General features: G+C 39.3%; 1 protein-coding gene across 1 annotated transcript; it reads left to right on the top strand.

Moving 5' to 3' along the window:
• Positions 1 to 241: 241 nt before the first annotated feature.
• Positions 242 to 18,901, top strand: scp2a (sterol carrier protein 2a). Its single transcript, XM_051409256.1, is given in 17 exon segments — positions 242 to 405; positions 1,734 to 1,791; positions 1,923 to 1,994; positions 2,275 to 2,406; positions 2,543 to 2,607; positions 3,115 to 3,241; positions 3,344 to 3,407; positions 3,497 to 3,583; positions 3,743 to 3,893; positions 5,558 to 5,705; positions 6,739 to 6,846; positions 9,172 to 9,325; positions 9,609 to 9,705; positions 10,787 to 10,916; positions 14,440 to 14,477; positions 14,479 to 14,520; positions 15,976 to 18,901. Coding segments are annotated over 17 exon segments (1,623 nt in total). The 5' UTR covers positions 242 to 351; the 3' UTR covers positions 16,072 to 18,901.
• Positions 18,902 to 20,123: the final 1,222 nt, after the last annotated feature.

Here is a 20,123-nt window from a genome sequence, read left to right as displayed (position 1 = left end):
AACTCTCTTCACATAGCTGGATGGAGTCACTGTAAAGAGATAACCCTTGACAGAAAAGTGATTTCAGGTTTTCTTGATTCAACAATTGAAGAAAGTTAGAAAGATAGCCTGCTGCATACAGCTACAAGTCATTTTCAAAAGGTGTTCACATGATTTACAAGATTTTAAGGAGAACAATGTTTGTCTGTAGGGTAACTCTCCAGCAAGCCTACATTAGCATAGACCGAGTGACGCATCGGTTGGGACATAGACGATCTTTGCTCTACAGTAATATCTGGACCCTGTCAGTGCTGCTGTCCACAGACCTGTCTGTCTGCCTCCGTCTGTATCAGCTGCTGGACACAAGCGACCATGGCACCTGGGAAGAAGAACAGGGTGTTTGTCATCGGTGTGGGCATGACAAAGGTAGCTTAATGTTATTATTATTGTCTTAGTCAGCAAGACGACCGCCGTATGTAAGACTTGAGGCTAGCATTGTCGGCTAACAGGTTGCACTGCATTCAACATGCTTCCCTTAAAAAAACTAACTTTGGCTTTTATTTTTAAATCCTTGTATACTCTGATGTTATAGATGTTATTATATAACAGTCCGTGAGGTTCAAAACCGACCGTAGTGCTCATATTGTGTCCACAGCTGGCACTACACATTGTAAACATTAGTTAGCGGAGTTAGCCCAAACAAAGTAGCTGTATTTGTGGTTTTAAAGTTGTGTTTAGAGTTAAAGTTTGGTCAGGATTTAATGTCTGATGTACATGTGCTATTTCATGCCTCCCTACATTTTGAGTCCATAGTTCATGGCCACCAGAGTTGCAATCTGTGCTAAGGGTCATCTCTCCAGCAGGCTGCTACACAGTGTGTCTGTCTGTGTCTGCAGGCTCTTGGAAAGTGAAGATGGGAAAAACTTTTCAGGCTTCTGAATGGTGACCATGACCATCACAAGGGCATAACACTTCTAGTAGATTTGAAAATGTCCCCTTTGCACCCGTTGTTATGCTTTTTATTAACTGAGATTGTGTCAGTTTAGTAGTTATTACATTGTAAGTGTACAAATGCTGTCATTATGAAACTGTGATTGGTGTCACTGTCCAACCCTCTCTCACTGTCACACTGAATAGTAGACAGACAATAATGTTCCTAATTTTTTTTATTTCTAAAAGTCAACTAGTGACAAATTTAGCAAGAAATGTATGAAAATATATTTTATATTAATTGCAGCCCACAGCTCTCTCCCTCTCCTCTTGTGACATGCGCAGACAGTCAATTTGGCTTGTGGGGCATGTTTGACCTTTTCTCTCAGTCTTTGTCTCCGGATCTCTGGATTAAGGTGTTCCTATAGCTTAGCCTAAAGGCAAATACTTTGTTTGAGCTTGTAAATATTGAGATAGTTCATATGATCTTCTCCCTCCCGCCGTGGATTTTTAACCTTTTTCACTTCAAATATACAATGTCCCTGTCGTCAGTTTGTAATTATATGGGTAAACAAATATTGTGTGTGTATGTATATTTCCATCACTGTATACCAATCAGACATTTATTTATTAAACATTTACAAATAAATTGATTATAAAAACTGTAATTTAAGTATGATCCAATGTAATGGTTACAGTGACAATAAAGTTGGTTGTTTACTATGAAAGAAAGAACCCGAGAATGTTATCCTGTACTCGAGAAAAGGAAAAACTGATGCGAATGTTCATGTTAAGTGACACTCATTGTCTGTATTTTGCTGCAGTTCGACAAGCCTGGAGTCCGAGACAACTATGATTACCCTGATATGACCAAGGAAGCAGGTGCTTATCTTCTCAGAAAATGGACATTGTTCAGTCACTCAAAAGATACCGTATCTGAATATCTGTGAGATGGATCTTGTTGTTTAACGTAACAAAGTGTTTCATTACTGTATGTGTGCATCCTGTTTCAGGTCAGAATGCTCTAGCAGATGCAGGAATCCCGTATTCTGCCATTGAACAAGCATGTGTAGGATATGTGTATGGTAAGACCCTGTTGTCAAGTCTCTTATAAAGTGTTAACATTTTAGATGTTTCCTCTGGAATAGTAAATAGCACTAATTTTGACATTCTTATACATACAGTACATGCTTTCAATCGTTTGTAACTTCCTAAATACTGTGATGTCTATAAACATACATTTTGTAACATAAAATGCTTATGGTCATAAAAAAACCAACAATGTGCCTTTCATATTGTAATTACCAGAGTAAAAAAGTAAAATAAATAAGCAATAACATCCTCTCTTCTACATTATTCCCTCAGGGGACTCCACATGTGGGCAGAGGGCCATTTACCACAGCCTGGGCCTGACCGGGATCCCCATCATCAACGTCAACAACAACTGCTCCACAGGCTCCACAGCTCTCTTCATGGCTCGGCAGTTGGTTCTGGGAGGTGAGTCAAGCAGGATGCATTGAAAGTGATAAACCACCCAAAATCTATATATATATATTTTTTTCATAATCCATTATCTATGATTTATCTGAAACTGTAAATCCACTCTTTGATCACTACTCCTCTCCTTTTGCAGGTCTTGCTGACTGTGTGCTTGCCCTCGGGTTTGAGAAGATGGAGAGGGGCTCTTTGTCCTCAAAGGTATCTGTTGTTGAACTGGAGGGTGTGGACAAAATAACATAAAAACTTCACAGTATCTTCTAATCCACCATATAGGTTATTTGTTAACCTCCTGTACTTTTTGCTAGCAGCATAGTTTTTCTTTCTGAAAAGAGAAAGGAAGAAAGAATATCAGCCGGTGGTCCACATTTGTCATCTGCCCCAGTAAAACAGAGAGATGCACTTTACTGATAAACAAAAAAAGAAGCTCCAATTTTCTTTTATTAGTTTTCATTAACTGCTTATTACTGTTGAGGGAGTTTATATTACAGGGGGGCTAAAGGGGTAGTTTGGCGGCCATAATAAAGAGTTCTACCTTTTAAAAAGCAAACTTCAAACACAAATTTTGTCAATATTCTTTCTTTCTCTAATGTGTTGCTTGTAACCAAAACATGTAAAATATAGAAATATTATCAACAAAACAGGCTATTACTATAATAGTAAATAGTAAAAACAAGTAAAATGTTATAAAACACATCCTGTTTCTAGTATATGGACAGGACCAATCCCATGGACAAGCACATGGAGGTGATGATCAACCGCTACGGCATGGTGGCAGCTCCAGCAGCACCACAGATGTTCGGGAACGCTGGCAGAGAGCACATGGAGAAATATGGTATATACATATACAAAAGCAGCTCACAAGGTGTTAAATGTGAAAGCAGTGAGTTCAGGATTTTGCTGTATCATATACAGTAAATGCTTGAATCTCTTGCAGGTACAAAACCGGAACACTTTGCCAAAATTGCCTGGAAAAACCACAAGCATTCCACCAACAACCCGTAAGACACAGTTAGCTCACTACAGATTAATGCCTCCAAATTTCCTTTGTTTTAATTCAAGTTATATGTATGTGTCTCCATTTGTGCAGGTATTCCCAGTTCCAGGATGAGTACAGTTTGGAGCAGGTGATTAACTCCAGGAAGGTGTTTGACTTCCTTACTCTACTGCAGTGTTGGTAAGACTGATCTTTTAAAAAATAAATTGATTATCAGATCTTGAGTGAAGCTATGCCAGAACTGAGGCTAACCAGATGTCGTTATTTATATTTGATCAAAGTGCAGATTCTGAGTTATTGATGATACTTGCCTCAGTTATTAATACAACCTCTCATCAGCCCTACGTCAGATGGTGCTGGAGCAGCTGTTTTGGCCAGCGAGGCCTTCGTCAGGGAACACCATCTGGAGAACCAGGCAGTGGAGATTGTGGCCCAAGAGATGGTGACAGACCTCTCCTCCACGTTTGAAGAAAACAGCTGCATTAAGATGGTAAGAACTACTCATTAATAAAGTGTGTCGTGTGACAACAAACTGAATAGTGTGTTAAGCTGATCAGTGTTTGATGATCTAAATAACTCAGTAAAAGGTCTTAAGAAGGAAACAAAGGCCATGCTCAATAGAGGTGCCAATGCAGAAAAGAACATTGGAGATATAGAGGACCAGCAGGAAGTGCATGAGGAGACAACCAAGGAGGTAAAGGGCCTGAAAACCGAAGGTTTCCTACCTTGACTCCTATAGCCGGAGGAACAGCCTGGTCCTTTTGTTGCATACGTTACATCCTTGATTTGTGCGAGATCAGGACGGACATCCATTCAAATCTTCATGGTCATATATTATTCGTCTGCTGAGTTGGACTAATTGGCATTTTTTCCTGCGGTCTCCTGTGTTTCAGGCTTTTTTTCCCTACCTTTCAGCACACAAGTTGGTTCATAATGAAAATTACACAGAAGAAGACATGAAGTCCCTTGGTAGTACTAGTCCTGTGCAGACTGGGCTTGGTCTGTTAAATAATTCTTCAAAAGTGTTTGCAAAGATGCTTGCTGGCAGCCTCACTTCTAGAAATATGAGGAGACTTTTTCATACACTCATATTTATGTTGGCAATTGAATAATAAGATAATCAGAGCAGCCTATAATGGTAGATATCCACTGTCATGGGTATATTAAAGTAAAGTAAAAGATTATTGCAGAAAATAGTTCTCTGTGGTACCACCCTAAATGTAATAGAAATGTTAGTAACCCCATAATTTTCTGTTCATATGTGACATAGCTAAAGACGTACTCTTTGTATTTCTGGCTTATCCCTGCCTTCTTGTCCAGTTTGGGAAAAAACCCACCATTAACAGCTGGAAGGAAACAGATTTCGAATAGTAGTGGCTGCAGGAAAATGTTACGTATTTGAGTCAGTTGCTTTCTGATGGCGACATTATTGAATTTAATGAACTAAGAATGCAGTAAAATTTAAAAGAGGACAACTTGTTTCAGCCAATCATTTTACTAAAAGGTTACATTTACATTATTAAGGGCATCACACTTGTCCTTAAAGACACTGCTGATGAAAAAACGCAAATGTTGGTCTTTACAAATTCTTGTCATACACTTTCTACAGATGTATAAATATTCGATCACAGTGGGAAAGAGAGCTAGTGATATCTCTCACCAGACCAGTGGGAAATCATCTTGCAACCTTCTAATTATTTATCAAAAAAATTAGTTGGGTATAAAGCTATTCAGATGAAAATTTTATTATATAGTATATATAACTCCCCACAAATTAAAGTGTGCCAGATTTGTGCTGGCTGTCGTAGGGCCAGGTACGCTCATACATCGACTGTGGTACAACAGCAGTAAAAGCATTCTGGGCTGACGTAATACATTACAAGCAAAATGTGTTGTATAAATATCCCATTATTCCCTGTAATACTCCTGAAATTGAATTTAAAGGATGCTTGCCATCGTTTTGCAAACCAGTGAGGAGAAAATCATCTTAAGGAAACTTGAAGCTATATAACTGATGCACAGTTATCAGCTATAGTTTTACCCCTGCTGATTATTATGTGTTGGGACCAGGAAGATCTCTTCATTATGATAAGTTTGTAACCTTGAATGTGTTCCTAAACATACTTCTTTTTGGGGGTTTTGTTTTCTGTTCAGGTGGGATATGACATGTCTCAGACGGCTGCCAAAAAGTGTTATGAAGCTGCAGGTCTGAAGCCAAGTGACGTTGATGTGGTCGAGCTGCACGACTGCTTCTCAGCCAATGAGCTCATCACTTATGAGGCTCTGGGGCTGTGTCCAGAGGGTAAGACCACAGCTGTTAAAAACCTAACTTATCCTCCAGCTATTTTACAACAAGAGGATTAGAGCAGGAAGTTTTCCCCCGGCCCTTTTTCAACCTGTATTTAGGTTTGTACTTTCACAGGAGTACATAGGACCAGGACTAGGGATTATCTATATAAGTTATTTAATATTAAATATCTGCTATTCCTACACAGAGTCAGGGATGCTTATATAAGCTGGTGATGTGTGACAATATTGTGCCTCACTGCTGAACTTATATGAAATAACCCAATAAACTAGAATTGAATTCTCAGAAACTTTGCCTGTAGTTTCCTTCCTCTTTGTTATTGGGTTATGAGGACATTTGGCTGTGAGGCTAAATACGGAACACAGCGCTCTCTGCAGATCCGCTCTTATGGGAGATACAGTAATAAGATCACTCTGAATAAAACCTGTTGGCTGCCTGGTGTCACTCTGAGGGACATGATCCAGAAATCTTACTGATCTTACTGAACCATTCATGACAGGAAAATAGGAAGAGTATTTGCCCCAAGAGGAAAGTAACTGTTTAACACTGGATTTCCACAATTCGTCTTTTTCTTCTAAATGTTGCCAATATGCTAAACAAAGGTTTGTTTGTTGACATCCTTTTAGTGTTAAGTTATTAACACGCACCTACTGATGATTTTATATTAACATGTCTTGCAATGCTCGGCAACATGTAGCCGTTCTGACTCATGAGTATTCAGTAGTCCTTACTACATTATATCTTGAGCACTGAGTACTCATGGGTCAGACCCCACCCGTCTTGGAACTCGGCCTTCATTTTGATCTCAACTACACACCTGAACAGTATTGTGACTGCATCTGTCCACATAAACACCTGGCAAGGTACAGAAAATGTGCTCACTGGGGGTTCCTGTTGCAGTAGGTTGCTCCAGCAGCACATTTTGCCATGATGACGCAGACAAGGTGAAAACAATACTGGTAAATACAATGTAAATTTCACTGGGTATTGTTTTGTGATCTTCCTGTGTGTATCACAACTTCTGCAGGTAAAGCAGGAGAGCTGATTGACAGAGGGGACAACACGTATGGAGGCAAATTTGTGATCAATCCCAGCGGTGGTCTTATCTCCAAAGGACATCCTCTGGGTGCCACAGGTATGCCGAGCCTCTGACTGTTGATGAAAACAAACCACCTGTCATATACTGTAGGACAAAGTACAGACTAATCCAGTCTGATAGGGAGTGAAAATGGCAGATCAGGGTCATAAAGCATTTGCATTTAATGCTCATTTGAGCTTGTTTTGAGCATCAAATGAATTGTTCAGAATAGATAAACGCATCTTTAAACAAACACTCTGTCAAACAACTTCCACGGCGGCCACTAGGTGGCATGTGTTTCATGATGATGGACACCTGTATTGTAACTGGGTAACAGTGATCCTCTGCCTGTATGTGAGAGGCCAGCCGCCTGTGGCTTTGGCAAGCCTCTCCTTTAATCTCCCCACATATTAAACTGTTGAGGGAAGAGACTTAGCAACAGTGCAGCTGACTTGTTCGGTCTTCATCTTCTTTCTGGCAGATCCAATATTTTTCCTACACATACCACATTTAATATTTATAGTCGCTGCTGCTTAGGTTCGTGTGCACTCACATACACTCACACAGTAACAGAGGAAGGTGAAACATCACAGTTTTCTTCTTTATCCTTCATTTGATACAGACCATTAGATTTGTCACTGTCGGATTCTTTTTTTTCTTTGATCTATCATCTTTTTCTCTGCCTTCCTTTCTTCGTGCCTAAAAATTTATTCTAGCACTCCCACTGCCTCATTATTTTTGCAATGATTTTCCCACTTTATGTTATCAATACTCGTCCTATTTCATGGGTGACTCTTCTATTACACGAGTGCCCCAGTCAGCTAAGCTCCGTCTGATCCATGGTTATGCGTCTAATCCTAGTTGTAAAGCTCTGACCTCGTGCCTCAGAAACAGTGTGAGCAGAGATACTGACAGCTAATTGACTGACCCTCGCAGGGATCCCCTCGCAGGAGGTATTGTGAGCTACCTCACCTTTTTCATGTTGACAGGATACCTAGGGACCTTGAAGGTTCACTGATGCAGAGGTTGTCATTTGTGGTGAATGACCATATGCTCTTGTCCCTCAGTAATGAAAAGGTATATCTGAGGTGATATCTAGAGGATGTTTGCTGGTAGTTTGATAAATAGCCTTGTGGACCCTACAGTAAATTTCAACAAGTCTCCATGGAGAAGATTAGGAGAGTGCTGCAGATTGTGAACTTAGCACCATGAAGAGGTCTTTACTCTAATTCCTTTAGCCTATTGGGTTGATGGAGAAATGCAAAAGCTCATTAAGCACATGGGATGAAATACTTAACCATAACACTAGCGCAGGAGTTGTCCCTGGCGAGAGTAGGGAGTGAGTTGTCAGATTAGGAGGCAATTTGTCACCCCTCTCAGTGAAGATGTTGTGTTTAATACTTGCAGAATGCTTCGGTGTCTTCACCTGGAGACTGATTGTTGGTGTTTTTTAAGTTGTAAACATTCCCAAAAAAGAATGTATGGATTTCAGCTTGATATGTATGAGTCTGATTGACACTTTCCCTTTGGATTATTGCAGCCTCATTGTAGATATTTTGAAATTACAGCAACAAAGACATAGCTGTTTTTTCATTCCACTGGTAGAAACTAATGTATGTTACGTTCTTGGAATGGCTTTTGAGGTGAGCTTTCTGTCACCTGCCAGAACCAAACTGCAGCCAGCAGCTTATTTATCATCATTAGCTGCTAATGAGACAGATTTTTTTCTCAAGACTTTGTGTAGACCACAAACGTTAAAAGGTCTTGCATTAATCAGGTGACCAGTAACATGAAATGATAAAAGATCTCTTTCTGATTAGCAGATGGCACCTTACATAGCAGCCTTAGCCATTAGTGCATGGATGGGTGACATGTAGTGTTAAGCACTTTGAGTGATCAGATGACAAGAAAGGTGCTATATAAGTGAAGTCATTTATCATTTAAGTTGATAATACGTTACAGTTTACAGCTTCTTTACGCTGCCCCCAGGTAGCCAAAAAAAGCTAATGCAGGTTTAGTGCAACAAATACACCTTAAAACAAATTACAAATGTCTAACATGTCTACAACGTGCATTTTTTCCTAATCAATCCATATGTTAAAACATAATGGAACCAAGGGTTGAAAATTAGTTCCGATGATGACACCTGAACTTCCTCACTTGTTTTTGTCTTTCTCACTTAATGATGCCTCTCGTCCGTTTGTGTGTGATGACACATTTTTCAGCTTCATCATTAAGCCATAAATGACAGGTCCTCACCTCACACACACACACACACACACACACACACACACACACACACACACACACACACACACACACACACACACACACACCCTCTGCCTCTTTTCCCTTCCTCCCTCCCTCCTTGTGCTCTCTCAGGTCTGGCCCAGTGTGCAGAGCTGTGCTGGCAGCTCCGAGGGCAGGCTGGCAGGAGGCAGGTCCCAGGGGCAAAAGTGGCCTTGCAACACAACATTGGCTTAGGAGGAGCTGTGGTTGTCGCTCTCTACAGGATGGGATTCCTTCAGGAGGCCAGGTGAGTTACCGACAACGTTATTAGTTAATCATTATATTTTATAAGTGATCAGTTGTTGCAGGTTGTGATAATAACACACCAGAGGAAAAGGGCATAGGAGAACGGTTTCTGTATCATGCAACCATTATAGGTCTATTCTTTGCAAGTTGCAGTTCTGCTGCTGTAGATACAGTGTGCATTGTTTACCATGATTAAAGTACTAGATAGCTATTAGCTATATATATAGCTATAAATAATTTTTTCACATTGTTTATTATGAAGCTGTTTTTTCTGCTTGTCATAGTTCCCACGTAGCTGCAGTTCCCACCAGCTCAGGCAGTGGTCTGGAGGGGTTTAAAGCTTACCCTGTCTTCAAAGAGATCGAAAACCGTCTTCATGAGGTAAAACCGCACGCTGTCACTGACAAAAGTCCCCATCACACCTTTAATTGAGTTTTTCTGTTTGATATGATGGAATCAGTATCCACCATCCATCCAGTATAAGTAAAAAATAAGGGTGGTTGTGAGTCAACCTTCTTTCCCTTTTAGCCCAGTGGGCAGTATACAGCCCTTGGGTGCTTTTCAGCGCTTCAGTTTCAGGGCCACGTAGTGTAAACAATTTCTGTCACTGTTCAACAGATATAATACATCATGCTTTGGATGGGCAGTGATTGACATCTCTAAATCAAAAACATTTACAGAACATACATTAGTTCCGCTCCGATCTAATTATTGCACTTTGACGTATTAAAAGAAGATCAGGTGGACCGGTAATTGATGTGCATTAGTGAGGTCAGTTTTTAAAGGATAGGCACACTTTTCTACAAAAAAAAAACTAAAAAGCACCAATTTCTTTTAGATGACATTCGTGATTTAATTGTGATACTTTGATTCATCATTGATCTCTCATTTATAACCGTGCACGTACCTGGGAAGAGGAGAGCTACTTTACAGTAATCATAAGTGGGAGTGGGCCTTAGGGCTGCTATAATGCCTGGAAGCCTTCGATGGCAGGATTTATATATGTGGAGTATATGTTGTTATTGATTTTTAATTCCACTCACTCCTGCATGTGGGCTCCCACTCTCCCTGTGCTGTGCTGTGCTGTGCTGTGCTGTGCTGTGCTGTGCTGTGCTGTGCTGTGCTGTGCTGTGCTGTGCTGTACAGAGGTGGATTAATTCATGGGGAGTGAATTTTAGCTTTAGTGCATTTTTAGAACAGGGACAGAAATCCTAGAACACACTGTTGCAGAGAATAAGTATGAATCTCTACATCTCCTTAACAACACTGTAAACATTAAACTGCATTGCTTTGAGAATGAAGTAGCCATTACAGACAATCAAATCACAGTTTTAACCTTAAAACAGATTCTGACCTTAACCTTAACCTTTCATTTAAAGTATTCTAGTCTCACGTGTGCCTCACTACAGCCATTACATAACAAGGGTTATTTCATGGAACTGAAAAGTCTTCTCGATTACAGGATGGAGAGCAGCTTGTCAAGAAGATTGGTGGAGTGTTTGCTTTTAAAGTGAAGGATGGACCAGGCGGGAAAGAGGCGACTTGGGTCGTGGATGTGAAAAATGACAAAGGTTCTGTCACCAGTGACCCAGGTGGGCAACTAAATAGAAATGTTTCCAATTATTCATCTTGGGCTGTTATTCTCCTACTTTTTGCCTGCTGGAGTTCAAAAGGCAGACTGACATTTTTTATTTTATTTTTTTGACACAGTAGGACCTCACTCTCAGTCCATTTCCACACACCCACCTCTCAGCAGCAGTGTGTACATGCACCAACATATGCCCTTTCTGTCATTTATAATTAAAAGCTTTTCATGTGGTTTTCTCTTTCTTATAGAGACCACACACGTCTGTATTGTGCAAGTAAAACATGCTGTAGAAACCATTGGTGAACAACTTGCTTTGTTTGGCTCTTTCCTTGAAACTCAAAAAAGAAATTGGTTCAATCCGCTCAGATAAGTACTGGTTTAAAACTGAGAAACTCTTCGCCTTTGGAAAGTGTGTCCTCATTTTGACAAGATGAGGGAGTCTTGGCAATACAATGGAGAGGTTGAGGTTGAATTGTGTTTTGGTGTCAGATTTTTTTAGACTGGTTTGGCTGTCTGGATGTGTATTGGATAGTTGCATTTCTACTGAAATACTAGTCCAATAAAGCAATTGAGGTTGTAGACAGTTTGAACAGTCTTCTTCCCAATCACTGGAATTATCTTTTGTCTTCTTTGGATTTAAAGACTGATAAAGCTCCTGCAATGGAAATCAAAGCATGAAAAGAAAAAAAAAAAACTCATCTGTTTTCATCAATTTGATGCTTTAAGCATTTTGATATATTGTCAATATTGTATTCTGCCTTTATACGCTGATTGTTACTGCCACACACACTCATATATTAAACACAAGCACACACACCCAGTCTCTCATAAATAGCTCCCTGACAATTTCTGTTTGGCTGGCTCCCTCTATGATGTTCGCTGGATCTAAGCTATTATTTTAGTTTACCATCGCGCAGGGATGGAAAAAGACTAGAATATTATACTCAAGTACAAGTACATTTTACTCAATTAAAAGTGTACAAATTTAGTCAGAAGTAAAAAGGGGATAAAGAAAAAATGTTAAATGATGATTCCTTTCTCTGTATAGCAGGGGTGTCAAACGGATCTGTGAAAGGGCCGGTGTGGCTGCAGGTTTTCATTCCAACAATGCAGCAGCACACTTGACTTGGTTCATTCAATCAACTGAACTGTCTTCACACAGTCATTTCAGGTGTCCTCTTGCTTGATTGAAACAAAAACTTGCAGCCACACCCACCCTTGATTAAAGTGTGGGTGTGGCTGCAAGTTTTTGACTGTGACTGTGTTTCATTAGTCGTTCAACATGCCCTCGTTCACTTGCCCTCGGCACTCAAAGGTGGATATCACCCACAATGATTGCAGTTTACTTCATTGCCGCTATAACGCTGAGTAAGGGCAAGTGCGTTTCATTTAAATCCCCCGCTCCTCCCCCGCCCACTTTCCCTCCGCGCTCCAAGTGGCCTCCGTGCGACGTATGCTGTTACGTCATACCAAGGGCTGAGGGTAAGTGAACAAGGGGAAGTGGAACTACTAATGAAACGCAGCCTGCGTTTCATTAGTGGTCGGGGGGAGGAGCGGGGGATTTAAATGAAACGCACTTGCCCTTACTCAGCGTTATAGCGGCAATGAAGTAAACTGCAATCATTGTGGGTGATATCCACCTTTGAGTGCCGAGGGCAAGTGAACGAGGGCATGTTGAACGACTAATGAAACGCAGCCCAAGTGAAGACAGTTCAGTTAATTGAATGAACCAAGGCAGGTGTGCTGCTGCATGGTTGGAATGAAAACCTGCAGCCACACCGGCCCTTTCACGGATCAGTTTGACACCCCTGCTGTATAGCCTCAGTAGAATTAACCAGAAATTAGAAAAAAAACGCAATTAAACAAAAATGTCCGATAATAAATAAAAAACTGAAACTGAACAGTCTGTCGTTAAAACGCCATATATTGAAGCAAAGGAGAGGCTGTGTAGTGCACACACACATACACAACAATATGTTGCTTGGCAATGTTTGTTGATTGTGGGCTTGTTGGCCAATCCCACTTGCTCTCAGTCCAGTTCCCTTAATGATGTCAGTAAAGTACTGTAACTGACTCAGGAGGATCTTAGAAAATGAAAGGAAATGTGGCACTATAATATAATCCTATATTCCTATTTGTTGTTTAGCTGTCTTGTCCACAACAGGCTATTTTCAGGCTAAAAAGCTCTAAAACCCTTAGAGTTAGAGTTCAGACTGGAAAAAATGACATACCTGACATATAAAGCTGGATCTATACATATATACTCTTTATACTGCATACTGTACAATGTATGTATGTCCATAATTCTGCACTAAATACTGACTTTTAAAGCTTGTAATGTTCTCTTCCTGTTGAGATAGAGGCATTGATTTATGTTTCTTTATGTAAGACCGCATAGATTGCTCAGGACAATAAGCAATTTACTTTCTCACACACAGACATACGGTTTCTGCCGAAAAAACATTGACTCAATCATATTGATACATCACTATTACAAAGGCTTAAATCATTCCTGTTTTTATGATGATGGAAAAGATTGTATTCTGCTTGTCCTGGAAATCTGCACAGCAGGGTCCATTTTCAGTCAGAATATAGAAGCATGAGTCATAAAGCTTTCTGAATTGTTGCTTCAGTGAAAGGAACTGCGTTTGACTTGAAATATAAGGAATATGCAATAATTTTTTTTACACTAATAGAACATTAAATCAAAATGTCATGTGTACTCTTGAGAGATTTCTATTCAGAACATTGTTGTAATGGTAACTAACATTTGCCTTCAATATTCTTTTGGTTAAGCAGAGGTTAGAAAAAGGCTGCTAAATTGTATGAAACCGCCTAGTAGACACTCTGACAGTATATCCAATCTTCTCCAATTGTACATGACTTTCTTGATCCAATGTCCATATGTTGGCAGAGTAGGGTCTTTACATTTAAACAGTGTCTGTCTGCTGGCCACGAGAGAACAGTACGCCAACATGCTTCTTTCCCAGAAGAAGGCTTCTGAGAGGGGCGTCTGCTGGGGCCACATCGGATGGCTCCACAATTTTTTCAAATATCCTAGAGAATGTCACAAAGATGGTTTTCCAAAGCTGGAGGCTATTCGCATCGATCACAGGTGGGATCAATGACACCTGAGAAGATCTGACTTTACACCAGTGCAGATGGTGCACAACTTTGAAAATTGATAACAGCACGCCTAAGACATTTTAAAGAGGAGAAAATTCCCAGTTTTATTTTCTATCTGCTGTACTGAGTTTCCTATGAAATTGGTTTGTCCAAATCTCTTTCATTTTTAAGTACGTCTAAAGGCGTGAAAGTGTGTTGAGCACAGGTTGTAAATTATGCTCACAGCCTGTTTTGTGGAAACTGAGTCTAACAGAGAAGTGGGAGGGCTACAAAGTTCCGTTGCTGCAGAGAGAGCATATATATATAATTTGTTACTCTGCGTGAAGTTTTAGTTCTGAAACATTTGATATATTTAAGTAGTTATCCATAATAAATACGTTCCTCCATTGCTTTTGTTTCAGGTAAAAAGGCAGACTGCACCTTATCCATGAGTGACGAGGGATCTTCTGGATCTGATGACAGGAAAGTTGAACGCACAAATGGTGTGTATTAACCGACTCTTTGTTTGACAGTTTTACACATGAACAAAATGTAACATTAAACATATAAAAGGATTTATTACATTAACTGTCGCTTACATAACAAAAATATTAATAAAGGTGCCTTTTTATTTTTGTTTGGCAAATATATTTCGTCATAACTGCCACTAAAGTCTCTTTCACACATGAAATTAAGATTGTTTGGTCTTTGGCTTTATTTATCTGCTCTGGTGTTCGCAAAGAGCTCACAAAGAAAAACAACTGATTATGAGCATCAAGGGTCAACTACAACTTGACCTCATAAATATAGGTGAAGAGACGGGGAGCATTGTTACTATCTGCTACTTTTTGTATTTGTTTTACTCTTGTTTTATTGGGGAACCACTAAAATTAACTTAAGTAGGACACAAGCTCAATACACTGGACTCACTCAATATCCTGCACTCATGCAACCAGCAATTAGACATCTTAACCTTAATGTATAGAACCTTACAGCACACACACTGAGGTGCAGTGAATGTAAGAAAAGTCTAGTTGTTCATGTAGTATGTCATATGTACATTATATATTACATATATATATAATATCATTGTGTTTTTTCAATCTTTTTCAAGCGCCAATGATTTTAATTTGTCATTATACAATGCAGGATTTCACAATGAATAATGTAAAATAAAAAACCTTGAAACTTGAAAATGTAACATTTGATAGAAATACATTGATAAAACATTATGGAAAATACATCATTTTAAGATGATGTGATATTACTTGGGACTGAAAAAAATATATAAAGCCTTTACTCAACCAAATTAGAGTTTTTCCCACGTGGATGTCATTGTCCAGTGTTGTGCACATGTGCAACACATCACTTCATTCAGGTTCTAACGTCTGAAGCTTTTAGCCTCTAGCTAGCACTTGGAAAGCTACTTCATTATTTTTTAGTGGGTCCACCTTTTTATTCTGTTAGCACCAGTGTGGCAAACATTTGAACATGTTTATTTCCAGCCCTTAAACCCTTTAGCCCTTATAAAGGCCCCTGACTTTGGGGCTCCTGATAGATAACAATCCACTTACAGCTACACAGCCGGAGGCTAGCAAGCTCCCTTCCAGCAGCAACAAGAAAACAATCAAGCAAACCAAAAATATGAAAACTTGGTTTGTGCTAGTTTCATGTTTGCCGTCTTTGTATCTGAGAAGACAGAAATAAACTGTGTTCAGTCCAGTAGAGATTAATATGAGCTCTGATTGGTCAGTGGACAGCTTATCCTGCCTCCTTCCTTCACTTAACACAACACATAATTAGTGTTGTACTTTGTGTACAGCTGTCAGGTTTTCAGTAGTTTTCTTTTTCAGTGTGTTTCAGATGCATCTTCCAGTGGAGAAAAAAAAAGAAATTGAAAGTGCAATTGAATGAAAAATAAACTTTTATTTTTTTCCTCTGATCTTCTGTCTTCTCAGGCGTTCTTCAAAGGGAAACTGAAGATCTCTGGGAACATGGGCCTGGCTATGAAGCTGCAGAACCTCCAGGTCACACCAGGCAAGGCCAAGCTGTGAGCGAGCTTTGTTTCCTCTGATCAGCACTTCAAGGACAAATTAGTTGGAAAATTTTATCCCTCCTATTGAATTTTGTTAATCAACAAGTTCCTCCAATACTTTGATAGTGTATTTGATCTTGAGATACAGTCCATAAAGTTTCACTTACAGCTGCTACTTTAATATCAGAACACACTGTGTAGTACTTACAGAATTATTAATATCCATATTGCTGGATCTTATACACCCATTATGTTTAAGTCTGATTTAAATTCTGAAACATCCAGTGAGTCTTTAGGAGCTGCTTCATGTCAAAGATATGTGGCACTCCTCAGAGTTTGATTAATCCTGTAGTCAAAACACTCAATGTGCCTCTAATTCCCATCTGTCTGAATGAATCTTGTGGTTTAAAGCCATTTATGGCCTCAACCGTTTTGATAGATCATTTTGTATAGAATATATATCTGTGTAAGGGCAATTATCTGATTTTTAAAAAATAAATAATTTACTGACAATAACAACTTCTGATTTTTTTCCCCCTTAAAGGTAGTCCTGGTCCATAATTATATCTAATTCTTTATACCTCATCATATTGTGAAACAACATTTTGCATTCACATGAGAACTACTCTAACAAATAGTATTTTATTTTAGTACAATACTAGGAAAATATTTGAGTCAATAATTTGCAGTTTTACTTTCTACTTACAATGTCATTATATTTTTGTAGATATAATAAATCTACGTGTTTGGGGAAACTAGCCTAATATAAATAGAAGTTGTTTCTTTGTGCCCCTTTTTAAATTCAGACGTGAATAGAATCTCTTGCATTGACCAGATGCAGCTCCCTGGTGTAACAATGCACCAACAAAATGTTACAGCTAGTTCAGTCAGCAAACTCATGTGGAATAGACAAATATTATGTGCATGTAGAATGTGTACAGTATTGATGTTTGGGGTCCAAGGTCTGACCTTCGCACTCCCCGAACACCAGGCTCAACACAGCAGAGAGTATGAAGTGGCGATAATAATCTTGAAAACCTACAGGTGGATGCTGAGGGGGAGGTGAAACTTTTGAAATGCTCTCTTACAATTTCTGAAAAAAGATAATATGAATGGCTCATAAATGGCTACATAGCTGAGGGAACCCACAGGAAGATCCTCAATATATTGGCTCTCATGGTTATATACAGAAGAATACAGAAACTAGGAAGATACTGAGTGAAGGAAAAACCATTTCTTGCTCAAATCCCATACACAAATCAGTTTTAAAAGAAAGCATCAGTGCTGTTTGAAAGTGGTATTGTGTTTCTCGTCCATGTCCCCATACTCTGTCATTTCTCCACTAGTTTTCACTGGTCGGACAAACAAAGGGATTTCGGCTGGTTTTTTTTCAGCCTCTGTGCCCTACTTCCCTCTTTCTCCATTTTCCCTCCATTTGTCTATTTATTTTTGTGTTGATCCAGACTACTCCCTGTTGGCTCCCCTCCCCCTCCCACCCCCATTCACCGCCCCCCTCCGCCTACTGTGCACCTTCTGCCAGATCCAGCCTGCGTTCCTAATTGCTGCTATCCGGCCAACTCCCTTTAGCCCACCCACCATCCTGTCCGTTTGCCAGGTGGCCGGCTGGCCAAATGGTGATACTCAGATGCTGCCCAATCTGCATGGCTGGCCCGTCTCACTGACCATTAGCACTGGGCTAATGGGTCTTTAGGAGATATACTGTAACCAGCGCAGGGCAAAGGGGTGGGTGAAGCGGAGTGGTGTTAACTGAAGATTTTAAGGCTTGGTTCGCCTCAAGTCAACTTAAGAAGCTCAGCCTGTGCTCGAATAAATAACCTCGGCTCAGAGCTTTCCTAGAAGGTAAAAGAAAAAGTATAAATTGGATATGTTGTATTTAAATGAGACGCCAAACGACGGCTGGTCTTTGACATTTGTTCAGTGGATTGAACTGGTGTGGAGTGGCATCTTTTTTAAGTATAAGTGAGCATGCAGCAGACTGAAATTTACACAGTGGAACAAACATAACCTGTTCTGTCCTTTGACATTGGGACAGAGACATCTACAGTAATAGCGTACAATTATACATAACAATAGAGGAGGTCATTTTAAAGTATTCCTTCAGTCTTTAGAGGTTACTACATCCCTGACAAAAGTTGTAGTTTTCCCAAACCATTTTATCTTCTTTAACGCTACTAATTCCAGTAGCCTTCTTTGAGGCATCTTTGAAATGAGGAAACAAAGAAAATCTTTTTTTCTTTTTTTTTTACTTCAGTGGTAATTCTTAAAAGGGTTTTAATGCACTAAAGATGGCAGCTTTTAAACACCAAAACACAGAAGATGTCCATCATGTTTTCTTTGTGGCCACAACTTTCAATTACAGGATAATAGCAATTTTTTTTATTTTTTTTGTTATATTGCTGCTGCTATGTATCCCTCTCTACCTAAACCTCCCGGAAACTAAGAAAGAAATCATTGTCTTTGTGAAGGTTAGGAGCTTAGCAGGATCTACAGTTGTTATTCAGCTTTTTATAAACAGGAGTGATAGAAAGAGAGCCATTGTGTAACCATAGCAACCTTACTAATGCTTTATGCCATGTTAATGTTTGGTTAAGGATTTTTAAAAATGATTTTCGGTCTATATGTTATTGTTTCATGTAATTATGGACATAATGTAAATTAACACGCATTCCCACTCCTTTACCACATACATTATTGTTTTTACATTTTGTAGTACATGACGACTTACAGCTATTTCTGAGAAATGCTCGGCATGATGTATGTGCCTCTGACGTGTGCAGTTACCTGGTATAATACCGGTAAAAGGTTCTTTAATAAAGTTCTACTCTCTGGACGCTCTCCTTTCTTTCGATCCCATCTGCTTGTCTGCTCAATTGCACAGAGTTATTGTAATTGGTTCACCAAGGTTGCCATGGTAATGATATTTTTCTGACATTTATAACCCAGTCTTACTCCAAGGATACTCTTGTTGTTCCTGCAGCTTTTGCTTTAAATCAGCAGAGCACCCAGTGCTTAGCACACCTTAAGAACTACAAACCCACTCTATTGGCCTGTTACCTTCATGTGTAAGGAACCTACTGTATTGGTGCTGTGTACAGAATATATATTAGCTTTTTTTGAGAGGATTTCTGTGGTTAGTTCCATTATGTTCTTTGGCCATCCATGACAATAAGATATATAATTCTTGATATTAAAACACCATTACAAACGAAGAAAAGGGTGCATGCAAGGGTCAGTGAAATCATTGGTTGATATCATCTTTAGCGTGGAGCTAAATACCATAGGAAACATCAATATGGAGGCCAATTTTTTAATAATCCATCCAGGCTCCCAAGTGCGCTTGGATTGGATTGAACTAGTACTTAATAACTTCTCTTTATTCATTTGACAGCTCAATTGACTTTAGTTTACACAGAGATTTATTCATGTTTGAACAGGACATTTGTTAATAAGTAAACAACTGTTTTTTCTGTATGCCCTCCAGAGAGAGGAGGCAGCTTGTCAAATTTCTACATAGTTTGTTAAATACTTGCACTTTTGCAGTATTTAGTCATTGAATTGTCATATACTTGAACCATTATTGCCCTTGCGGTCCTTGTAACTCAACCCTTATATTCTAAAACCATTAAAAATAACTCGGTATACTATTTGTACATTGTTGATATATTTTTCATTTCTTGATGTTTTCTTTTTAGCAGAGTTGGTACATTTTTATAAATTTTGGACTACGGTGAAATGTTGTTGTTATTTTTTTTTTACAAATACAAAATGGCAGCTCTTAAAACAAACTGACATGGTAGTAAAATCTACATTTGTTTAACTTTTGAAATACATACAGCATATATCATATACATACGGACAGAGTTGGGAGTGTGACCTGTGATTGTTGACTTGTGTTCTTTTGCTGTTGCTGCCTACGTCAGTAACGCACCGGTCCCGTATGCTTCTCCTTTGGTCGTTTAAGGCAAAGAGGGAATACAATGGAGGGCAAAGACAATTTAACATGACACAAGGGCAAACACTCGTCTTCATCGTGACTTTCATCATCTTTTG

The sequence above is a fragment of the Dicentrarchus labrax genome, unplaced genomic scaffold (assembly GCF_905237075.1).
Source record: "Dicentrarchus labrax unplaced genomic scaffold, dlabrax2021, whole genome shotgun sequence".
Taxonomy (NCBI): Eukaryota; Metazoa; Chordata; class Actinopteri; family Moronidae; genus Dicentrarchus; species Dicentrarchus labrax.
This window is presented reverse-complemented; position numbering and strand designations above follow the sequence as displayed.